At 34.9% G+C, this 12,737-nt stretch overlaps 1 protein-coding gene across 1 annotated transcript in view; it reads right to left on the bottom strand.

Annotated features, from left to right (window-relative positions):
- Positions 1–12,737, bottom strand: part of USH2A (usherin) — a gene marked incomplete at both ends in the record, with an annotated part of 53,998 nt that overhangs the window by 16,129 nt on the left and 25,132 nt on the right. Inside the window, 2 exons of the mRNA XM_010169326.1 lie at positions 2,891–3,532; positions 6,806–7,001. Coding sequence (XP_010167628.1) covers positions 2,891–3,532; positions 6,806–7,001 — 838 coding nt within the window. The remainder of the gene's footprint in view (positions 1–2,890; positions 3,533–6,805; positions 7,002–12,737) is intronic.

Here is a 12,737-nt window from a genome sequence, read left to right on the forward strand (position 1 = left end):
GTGAGAAACACTCTAATGCAAGCTTAATTTACAGCAAGGTTAGAAGGGCTCATAAAAGTTGCTTTATGAAGGATCCACTCTTGTATAATAGAGCCAATTTCCAATTTTAAGACAGCCACTGCAAATCTCTACAAGATCTATGCATATAACTAGTATTATGCTTATTCTTGTTCAGATTTCTTTCCAATTCAACCATAACTGATCACATTTGTCAATCAAAAATACTCTTCAAAAGGAAGAATGAAAGTCATAGCAAAGTATTCAGCTTCCTTTTTTAATCATACTCTTACTATTTGTCCCATGCATAGCTCATACAAAAGAAGTATCTGAACAATTCCTTCTCTCTCTCACGTGCTTACCAACTGTGGCAGTAACACTCACTTCTTAACCACAGTCTGTGCTTCAAAATGCACAGTTAACAACACTGACAACATTGTCACAACATACGCCACATTCTTTTGGCCAAGAAGAGAGGTAGTAAGTACACAAAAACTCAGTATTGGTGCCTGGCCACACATCCTACATGCTGGTTTACACATTTTCCATACTACATATCACCCCACAAAAAGCTGTGATCACTGAGTAAAGTACTTTGCATGGCACAAATCCCAGCTGGTGTGGCAACACAGTCCTGGAATGAGGCAGGGACAAACTGTTCACAACGATTTGTGAACAGGCTGGAAAGATCAATTTTCTATCACTGCAAACTAGGACATCTCAAAAGCAAGTTTATATACAAGGTAAAACTGCTCTTTCATTTGGTTTCATGTTAGGAACAAGTATTTCTCTCTTTGCATACACCATTATTTAAAGAAAAAAAAATGTACAAAAACCTACCAATAATGTTACCTATATGAGAACAAATTGTAAGACAGTAGGTCATGGAAACAGCCTAATATATGAAACACATGGCTCAGCGTTCTGGAAAGAGTTTGGTTTTGGTTTGGGTTTTGGGGTTGGGTTTTTTTTGGTTGGTTGTTGGGGGTTTTTTTTAAATCTCATGATAAAATAATTTCACAAAGTTATGTCCAATTTGAATTTTTCTCCATTGGCAACTCTTTCTCCATTAAGATTCTTGAACAACAGAGTTGAAAAGCCCCAAGAGCCTAAGAAGTCCTCAGTATGTTTCCAGGGCTGCCAGTTTTAACTAAATAATTGTGTGCTTTTAAATTAGGCTGTGTTGGCTACATATATACTTGGAGCACATTTTCTTATCTTTGTCCCAAGGCAAAGCCATAGAACTGTGGTGGTTTAACTCTAAGATGAAAACTAGCTCTGTCCCAGCTGAAAACCAGGACAGGATATGTTTAGAGTACTTGAAACCAATTACACTCTTCCACACTTCTATAACTTAATACCAGTATTACTAGCAGGTTATACTCACTTCTGTTTTATAGAAAACTCTCCTTTGGAACATACTAAGAAAGAATATTTTTATAAAAAGTTAGTTATATTAAATGTATAAATGAACTCACACTAGGATCAATATTAAAATGTCAGTGAAAATACTGTAGTACACTGTGCTACACTAAGACAAACACAATGCTTTTGTATTTTTGTATATACACTTTCACCGGTAGAAGAGCTCAGTGTTCAGCACATACATGCTTATACTTATTACGTAGAAAATTTAAAAAATAATTCTTGTAGCAAGATTTTTTATTTTTTTTTTTAAACAGGAACTATTGTGGAAGTATTCCTTTGAGTGCCATGTAAGCTCTTCTACAAACCAGGCTGTTCATACTATCAATTAAACCTTTTTAAACCATTTAGTTCTGCATAAACCCTGGCCTTTCTTTTTCAAGGACAAGGGCGGTCACTGACTCGGGAAGCCTTGACATCACTCCTCTGCCGATCTCTGATTAAGTGGCTGCTGTAGAGGGTTAGCAGGTCAAATAGCACTGGAGGAGGAACTAAGAAAAACAGAATGCTGCCTTATTTATTAGTATATGTACCTAAAATAATTTAAATGAAAGTATTTTTAAAAATACTTAATGGAGGTTAAGCAGCTTTTTTAACCTCTGTTCAAATTATTGAATGGCATATTAAAACCAATGGAGCTATAATGTACCTTTTAATGTGACCTGCTACTTTAATAAATTGTGTATGTATTTAACTTGAACTAAATTTATCTGTTTAATATTATTACTAAGGGTAGGTTAATATTACCTATAGTTTCACTATATCTACCTACTTTTTAAAACAAAAACATTAAAATATAACTACAGAGCTCCCCACTTATAATGAACATCTATACTCTGTTTACAGTAATATAGTAAAAAATCTTGACCTGATACATAACTGCAGTATCACCTACTTGTAGGGCTGAACTTGTAAGCAGTCCTTGTGAAAGCCAGCATATCCCTAACACAGCAAGGCAGGTGAATGCTTTCTAAGTGGCATGTTTGCCAGCCTCAGAGTTTGATCCGCCATCTCTGTACCTCTTGCCATGCTCAGCTTTATGTAAAAAGTGTCCTTACTGAAGAGCTTGTACTCTGCCTTCCAAATCCACATTTTTCAATAAGAGGATAGCTGCTGTCCATAAAACAATGCTATTTTACCTCGTATCCAGTGAATGGGCCATGATGATTTGCATATTTTCTCAATATCTAGAAGAACTCAGCCTAACCTTATTTTGGACACGTTGAAACTGCAGTAATAACATAGATTATACAACCTCTGGCAACAGAACAAATATTTGAGATCAGGATGTTAATACTTCTTTCTCCCTCTCACAGTTTGGAAGAAATGGAAAAATTATTGATAATATAAGTAGAGACATGTCAGACACTAAGCTGTCTAAACACATATTAAAAACTTTATGAACTATGATGATATCCAACAAAGCAAAATTTACGATATCAAATAGATTGTCTTCCAATTTCCTTACCTGGTTTACACTCATTACACCTTCTCCCCTGATGCTGAGGTGAACAGACACACTGTCCAGAAACCTGGTCACAAACTGTTCCTGTCAACGTGCCCAGAGCATCACAGTCACAAGGCTGGCAGCCGAGGAGGTTGCTCACACTGAGGTTGTATGTATGAAGCATGCACTGACTGCACTGAAGGCCAGTTACACCAGCTTTGCAAGGACACTGTCCTGTTGATTTGTCACAAAGGAGAGAGCCATTTACTGTACCTGCCTTATCACAATTACATGGCAGACAAACAAAGGAATTATTCTCCTGTACTTTGTGGTAGCCATATAGGCATTCGTCGCATTGTCTTCCTCCAATATTTGGTTTACATGCACACTGCCCTGTCTTCGCATTGCACACAGTTCCAGAAAATGACCCTGCAACGTTACATTCACAGGCCTTACAATCAGTTACATCCAGCCCATAAAAGTTGTCCACGCAGGTGTCACAGTGAAGTCCTTTCACTCGTTCTTTACAATTGCACTGCCCAGAGAGAGGGTTGCAGAATTGGTTCACTGAGCCATGGCTGTTGCACCAACAAGGCTCACATCCAACTTCATTAGAATATCTGAGAGCTTTAAATCCAAAATTGCAACTATCACACCTAAGACCTAGAAAGAGAAAAGGTATTAATAAAAAAAAAAAAGCTGAAAAGCTTTTAATTTCAATTTTAAAAAAGGATAAGTATTCTACATTTGAAAAAAGAAAAAAAAAAAAAGGAAACTACTAATATTCTTCACCAGTATAATTAATAGGAATGACAGGGCTGCACAAATCAATTGAATATGAGTGGCATCCCAAAAATCTGTTTACTTTTCCAATTTGTTTCAGAAGTAATGCGCTTCTGCTGTCTTCTCAATACAATTTGAGATACTTCTGCAAGAGATTCTCTGTAACATTTCTAAGACAAACCAGAATTAATCTCTTTGTCCTCCAAAACAGCACCTGTTGCACAATCAATGCTTACATGAACTCTTCACCCTATATCACAAAAATGCAATATACAAGGATTTGCACTGGGTTCTCAATCTGTTCTGATAACGGATTTATATATTATATTAAAAACATTAAATGTACTGTAGGACAAGACAAGTTAGACTAATTACAATGAATTATTTACTTAACACTGTACTTCAGTTTTAACATTGATTACATTTATGTTAGTGTTTATCATTAGCTCTTACTGAAATCAGAAAATGTTTTCCATAATCAAAAATGAAATATTTTTATCTAAAAGTATGATTTAGTTAACTCCTGCAGGACATTAAATTCTAAACTGTTTTCTTCATACTTCATCCTGTAGTTTTATTAGCTTTGTTTTCAAAGTCATCGCTTGCTTTATCCCTGCCCCAAGGGATGGCATTTGTATTTTAGTTTATAAAACGTACATTACAAGAAAGCAAACTAGATTATTATATGAAAAATGCAAATTCACAGTTATGTATTTTCCCTTGCAGTGGGAAAAGTCTTCACTATGAAGCCCTCACTTAATTGTTGCGTACAGAAAGATACAAATACATGTTCTAGCAAAATATTGTCATCATTTAAAAAAATACAAAACCATACAAAAATACATCTAGCAACTTACATGTAGAAAAATAAAACTAAATACGGTAGGAAATGCTTTATACATATGGATAAAAACTCCAAAACTCCAATAGAAGGCAAGTTCCTTTAACAGTGATGAATGACTCACCTAAGGCATATCATTTAATTTCAATAAGGAAAATAAAAAAGGACCACTATTGCTGCAAATTTTAAAAATAACTGTATTGTTAACAAGAATTATGACTCATTTTGAACTATTAAAATTGGTCTACATGGATTCATATCATATCAGTTTTAAAAATATGCGCAGTGCTTATTTGAATATGCCATACATATTCCTGACAGGTAATCTATTCCTAACGATACTGAGGAAGGCCTACAGGGCATCACATTCAATGTTAACAAGTACAGGGGAGTTAGCATGCTTGGCATTTAATTCACATTCTTCTACCTTTTTATTCTAGATGAATGACCTACTTTAATAAAATTATTGGTGCTAATGTATTTTACTGGTGATAGAATCATTAGTAAGATTTAACAGTTGTGTTAACTCTAACAGTTCATGTTTCATAACATGCAGTCCATAGTTGCATTTTTCTGTTATCATGTTTGTTTAAATAGATAAAATGGCAATAGATCGATTACTCTAAAAACCAATTTAGAAATACAAAGAGGAAAGCTCTTTGTTGAAGTTTGTAGCACACATTCCAATATACAGAAGCTTATTTACAATTGGTTTGGAAAACAGAAAAAGAGAATCCAGTCTGGAAAGAGCAGGTCTTTATCCTGCAAACAAACATTTGCATAACTACAGCCCCCCACCATAGTTACAGATAAATTTGCAGAAAGCATAGATTTACACATTTTCTTGTATTACTATTTCAGTGGAAATAAAAATAATTCTTATTGTTTTCATCAAAGGGAGCACATATTTAAAAGAATATGTAGACAATCAATTATGTGAGAACCAGACTGTGCATTTCTTGTACCAAAGTCCCACTGAGTTAAGAAAGGTTTTCACAGATGCAAACGTGAAATGTAGGCAAAGAATATATAATTAAGAATGCTCTGAAGTCCTTTTTAATTAATGTAGAGAGTGGTTTTAAGATGCACACAGGTTATTTTTTACTCTTAGCATCCTTTTTATCATAGGGAAAACATAGGTACTTGGCTTTCCATAGGAAAGAGGACAGAAACTGTTCAGGCTTATGTCTGTTTAGAATTATTTTCATTATTAATTGTTATTTTGTATTTTCTTTTAGAAATTAGAAGAAAGAAAAAAACAAAGATCCACAATATTACAAATGAATCAATATTCATAAGTCAGTGAGTTCTAAATTAACATATACTTCAACATTGTTAATACAACCCACAACCATGGTTACCTAAAGAAAAAAATAGATTACTAATTGTGTTAATAACAAAGCAGAAAAGGATTTTTTTTTTTTTTTTTTGAGACATATGTATAATCTGAGACATCTACAGTTACCATGCAAGGCTCACTTTATCAGGAAATTCTCCTTGCATAATATTCCCATACATCAACATTTCAAAGTGTATTATATATACTGTGTATTTTGGGCACTTGATAAATTTTGTCCTTATGTGGCTGTGGCTCCCCTCAAATATGCTGGAAGTAATAAATTGCTATAATCAAATCTAATTTCTGAAAAATACCTGTGGGAGTAACAAACAAAAAAGCACGTCTTGTACAAAAATGATAAATAACACAGAAGGTAGCAGTTTATTATAATCAGCTTGGCATTGAATTACAAAATTAAAATTATGTGGCCCTTGATAACTAACCCTAGCTATGTACATGATCTGTGGAATTATGTTGACTTATTTTGCATTTCATAGGAACAGTTCAAAGAAATATAATAGAAAAAAATGGATAGATTTATCACAAAGGACCCTGTAGCACAGAATATTTTGAGAAAAAAAATCCATTTATTTTGGTCTATTAAGAAAACTAGCATGGAAACGATTTGCTTAGAACTCATTAAGTATAAAACATTTTGAAAAAGTGTTAATTTCCTAAAAGAAACATCTATGCAGTAAGCAAATTACATTATTTCTGTGACTTATTAGTATGGAGCTATGTAAGCTAATGTAGCTCTGCCGTAAAAAAAACTTCTAAAGGGTTGATTAAACTAAGCTTCAAGCTGTAGTTTGATAGGAGTATTAAATTAATAATTTTTCAATAGTTAATTTCATTCATTTTCATAATCCGCCTTCAGCAAAGAAGTTTACTATACTTTTTATTTAGAAATGAAGTGTGTTTTATTTCCAGAGATAACAAGAAAAATGGCTCTAAACTCTTGCATTACACATACCAATAACATTTGCTTTGCACTTGCACTGGCCTGAATTTTGGTGACAGGTAATATCTCCATTGACTGTCCCAGAGGTATTACAGTTACAAGGACTGCAGCCATCAGGGTTTGACTGTTGTAGATTGTAGAATCCTTCCTGGCACTGATTGCATTGTCTGCCAGACACATGTCTCTTACAATTACACTGGCCTCCAATCTAGAAAGATACAAAATATTATAGAATGATGAACGTATCTATTTTTAGATGATACACTCATTAGCAACAAGAATGAGAGTATGTGTTGGGGAGGAGAAAACTTTAAATGGAACAGAAAAAAGTAAGCCTGTGTAACACATACTTTTTTAACTTGTTGAGAGAGAGAAAAAAATATTAAACAGACTGTAGCTATTCAGTTTTTAAACAGACTTTAAAAGTCCTGTTCTTTCAAAACAGAAGAAAAAAAGAACTGAGTAAACAGTGTGGCAATATTTACCATCTGGACAGAGAAAACTGCAAAGAAAAATTACAAAATTGCATTGTATAACTGGTGACTTCTATTAAAATCAACTACTTTTTTGAATCACAGTTACTGCAAAACACTATCATTTTCCAAGGTCAAATTTTGGGGTTTTTTGTTCACACCGAATGTTTATTTATTTTAGTGAAAATGTTAGTTAAATAAGAATGAAGCAAAGGTTAAAGATTTCCTTTCTGATTACTCATCCAAGACAAATTTTCTCTTCCTTTACAGAAGAATGTAACCCAGCAGCTCAGTATTTGAAATCCTCTCCTTATTTTCTTGGTTTAGCTGGGATCCAAGTGTTCCAACTTCTGTGGTGGGACATAAAGGCCCTTTCTTACTCCTTAAATGGGTAGCATTGCCATTTGGAAGAAGCTGAGGCATTCTTTGTTATGCCTGGTCCATAATCAGGGAACATTTGTCTCACATCTTGTGCGAGATTAAAGGGATCCTAGAAAACTATCTCAATTTCAAACCTCTGAAAGCCAAAAATAACCCACCTAATCTCTATATTCACCACTTTCCAATATGATGGGAAAACTGACCACAGGGAAAAGGCAATGGCACAGGGATGGGGAAACAAATGGTAGACATCAGTCAATACATAACATAGATGAGAAGAGGAAGTCAAAGCAACACAGAGATGCAGGAGATGAGAACTGGAAAAAGGTTTAGGATTCATAATCAAGGAAAAAAACCTAACTTTTCTAACTCGAGTGTTCTGGAGAATGCAGAGATGGGCAGCAAACAATTAAACACTGTGTTATAAGTAATTTTCTCTGAGTCAGTGTATTTTTTCGGTGCAAATATTTACAAATATGAAAATATTTACAGTGATTCAAAACTAGTTATTCACCTACAACATCAACAGCTGTAGTTTAATGTACTTTTAATTAGCCATGAGAACAAAAATTTCTCTTAACAGTTGCCTTTTTCATCTTAAACCTATGAGTCAGGCAAAGCTGAAACAGGAGAGTCCTATGGCATTAGAGACAACGCTTCTTGGATTTTCCACTTAAAATAAATATTATCACACCTTCCAATCTACAATGGAGCTCTGAGCTTTATTAATACAAGATTAAATAGAGTATTTCAATATCTAATAGTAAATTGTCAGTGCAGAAAACACTGATGAAAAATTAGAGAAGCATGAATTCCTAACCCCTTTCTCATAAAAGGATTCTGTAGCCCAATAAAACCTCTTCAATATGCTTTCATGATAGAGATCTATTACTGATGTATCAGCCACATTTTTTAGGAAGATGAAGATATTAAAAAGGCAAGACAACAGCAAGTACAAAAGGGTAAGAGAGTTAAGACAGACCACTACAGCAGAAAACACAGCAACAAAGATTTTCAAGTTATTCCCTTTTAGAATGGATTTGAGCTAGATATTTAGTTTATTGTAAGAGACCCAGTCATGCATCACAGTCACTCATCAGAGAACTCGCATGTGAAAAGCAGCTCTGAGTTTAACCCTAAATTAAGAAAATTACCTAGTTTAAAACATAACTATAAAAGAAACATCTTGTGTTAGTGATCATAGCATACTCAGATTACACAATAGCAAGTATTATATAAAGATACCTCATTAGCACTCAACACAACTCATACCCAAAACCACTTCAAAATTAGTCCAAAAGCTACCACATGAAGGAAAGCATTAGATGCAAAGAAGTCAGTGGAAATCAAATCAAAATAAGTTAAAAAAGAGAGGATAATTACCACAAAATTTTAAAACTGGAATAAGGTAATACAAAAATCAGCTTTTAATGAGCAACATGCTTAAGGCATTAAGGAAAAAAAATTTTTTTCAAACGTCAGAAACAAAATAAGACTACCAGAATATCAATGAGGGCAATAAATAATTAAGTGGTATGATTAGCAGATTCGGATTGGACATAAGAACTTTTTCACTAAGAGGGAAGTGTGGCATCAGTAACAGGTTGCCCAGAAGGGATGTGGAATCTCCATCCACAGAGGTATCAAGACTCTTCCAGATAAAATCATGACTGGCTGGATCTAGCACTGACAACAATCCTGCTTTGAGATGGAGCAGATGACCAAGTAATGCTTCTATGATTCTGTGATTCTATGATGCAGGAAAGATAGAACCACAACAGAGATTGCAAAGAAAGTATTTCACAGCTGTTCACTATGAAAGTGGTGTTACCATTCGATATTATGAATTATTTTCAAGATTGGTTTTAAACCAAAATGCCAGAAGGAAAAGATCTTAGCAAAATCTAATCTGTTGAAAAGTGACTACATGAGTCAAGAGTTCTAGATTAATTGAAATATAAAATCACTGAGTTATTAATTGCTTAAATCAACCTCAGTAAAAGGAATAAAATTATAAAGGTTACATCGATCTCCTTAAAGAAAAAACATGCTTCATGATTCTACTGCATTTCTTTAAGTCAGCAACATCTGGAAATATCACATATACTCAACCAAATGGATAATCAAAAAGTCAAATTAATTTCTACATCAAGAAGTACAAACTTAACATCTGGGGAAAACCAATGCTGACCGTAGACAGACAGTGATGAGTCCAAAATTAGCTATTATCACTCAAGGAAGGAGCTGTTAAAGCTGTTCCATTCACCCTAAAAATAATTTGAAAGCTCTGAGGCAGCTGAAAAGGCAATAGGAATATTGGAATTACTAAGAAAATAACAAAATTATACAGAAAATGTCATTCTGTCATAAAAATCCATTGCGTATCAACATTTTGCACAATTTGTATACCTGTTTACCCTCTAAAATAAAAGAGGCCACAGAGTGAGTAGAATAAGGAAAGATACAAATGAAAAGAGACTAAAAAGACTTAGTTTGGAAAGAGATTACTAAAATTAAGGGAATACATGCCTATAAAATAATGAAGGGCTTACAAAATGAATATTCATTAATTCTCACAACATAAGAAGGTGAGAACAGATAGAAAATTATCAGAAAACAAACTTAAAAGAATCTAAAACTACTTTTTCTGGGCATTTCAAGTGAATTGAAAAACACTTTTATTTTTAAGTGCATTAAAAAATGCGTTAGATTAATTCCATATATGGACACCAAACATGACAACTCAGATGAAACCCCTGGGTATATCTCAAGTGGACACAAAATCATAAATAACTGGAATACAGAAAAGTATATCACAGAAAGATCATGCTTCTTAACATTAGTTTCTGGTAACTATCAGAGAGGATACTGTTCTAGATGAAAGTCTCATTTCATCCAGTATGGCTGTTCTTATCATAAACACACGGAAACCCAAGGTTAATTGTGAGCAGATGGTAGCCATTTCCTTATGTAACAAGTGAAATGTGTAGATTACTGAGTGCTAAGAGAAGCAGAGAGCACCAATATCTTCAGCATAATTTTAAGTGTCAAGATATTACAAGAAGCAGTAATTTCCATCCCATTCAGTTGCAGAAAATTTATGTCCCCAAACTTTCTCTTAATAGGGTAAAAGATCATGCCAGAAGAATAAATAAAACTCTTTGGAATGAGGGAGAAATATCTGGCCAGCTGAAGATTACAATTCAAATTTTCTCCAGGAATCAGTCAGTGAAACCATTTGGAGATCTCTCTATATAAATTTCCCCCTACCTTGCTGCCACGTAGAAAAAAGTTTCCCATCTCTAATCAATACAAGTGGCAACTGATTTCCTGGTTCTTTCATGGCAGTTAGAGGAAGATATCAGAAACTAAAGTTTTTGTTAGAGAGGGAGGTTTATCAAATTGCTTTTTAATAGATCTGAAAATAGGTTTCTATACACCAGATTAGATTATCTGTAAATAACCCACTAACATTTTTCCATAACACTGATTTCAAAGTCATGTGAAAAAAAAGTCAAGCAGAAAAAAGACATTCTATAGAGAAGACAAAAAGGATTGTTTGATTGCATTCACAAGTTACGATTTCGTTTTTGTCTTGGCTATAAGTGACTAGAAACCTTTCCACTGTGTTTCCTCAGCCATTTTTTGTCAATACAGGATATCAAGATGAAAGATATCTATTGAAGTTTAGTTTCCAAAACACAGAATAACAAATTCAATTATATAACTCCACTTTAACCCTGTCTTCTATAGTAAGTATGGCATTATAAGAGACATGAGTACCAGCTAAGGGAAATATGCCACTGCAATGCACTCCATATTACACAGTTTTTATCCTTCATATACTGCATACACTTCACTTCAAGTAGCTGTGTAGAATTTTAGAGAAAAAGTTGAGAAAGATGCTCCAGATATAAATAGTAGATAGAGGGGAAAAAAGTAGTTAAAAGGACTTGTAAAACAGGGAAGGTTAGCAGGATTCTGTAACTACCTGCCCTGGATGCTAAGCTCTTCAATGTTTTCAGTAGCAGACTGAAGACAGAAAAGAGAATATGCTTACAATCCTCACAGGTCACCCCAGCTCAGGAGGCACAGTCAGCACCATCACAACTCTGAAGGCACCAACTTAATGGCCCCGAGCAGCCTCACCTGTGGCCTCCACTCACACCCTCTGCCACAGCCCACCTTGCCTGGGCTATGCTGTGGTTGTGCCTGTCCCCTGACTCCTGGAAAGATCACTTGGACTTAGGATGCAGCCATGTTTTCAGCCTCATCTCCTGCTGGCTCCAGACTGAAGTCCCCGGATGGATCCTGGACCTGATTTAACACTTTGCCTTGTCTGGGGTTGTCATCGGACCCTGTTATGAGCACTTGGCTGTGTTTTGATGCTGTGGGACTGTGCCCTGGTCAGGGTGGGCACTGCTCTGGTGGAATCTCCCTCAGTGGGTTGATTTTCAATGTAATTTTTACTCTTTGTGCAAATATGCAAAAATCAGTAAAGTTGAAGTAAATCATGGAATCACAGCATGGTTGAGGTTGGAAGGGACCTCTGAAGGTCATCTAGTCCAACCACCCTGCTCTAAGCAGGGACTCCTAGAGCACATGAACCATGATTTTGTCCAGACAGTTTTTTTAATCTCTCTAGAGAGGGAGATTCCACAACCTCTCTGGGCAATCTGTTCCAGTGCTCAGTCACCCTCACAGTAAAGAAGTTCTTCCTTATGTTCGGGTGGAACTTCCTATGCTACAGTTTATGCCCATTGCCTCTCGTCCTATTTTTGGGTGCCAGTGAGAAGAGCCTGGCCCCGTCCTCTGTGAAATAAAGAAAAATTATGAAGAAACAATAATGCAGAAAATAATCTGGGAGTGTTACTGGGCCTCCACAAACTAAATATAAACAATATGATACCACTCCAGAAAAGTAAATGTCATTCTGTGACGTACTAAAAAGGAATCTCATATTTAAGACATGAGAAGGAAAGGTAAGGCTTCAGCTCAAATAGTTGAAGGGTACAACACACAAATTAGAAAAAGTACAGTAAAAAGCAATTTAGTTTTAAAGAACTAGAATTTTAGCCCAAAGAAAAACA

This window comes from Antrostomus carolinensis, unplaced genomic scaffold, assembly GCF_000700745.2.
Source record: "Antrostomus carolinensis isolate BGI_N321 unplaced genomic scaffold, ASM70074v2 scaffold6496, whole genome shotgun sequence".
NCBI classification, from domain to species: domain Eukaryota; kingdom Metazoa; phylum Chordata; class Aves; order Caprimulgiformes; family Caprimulgidae; genus Antrostomus; species Antrostomus carolinensis.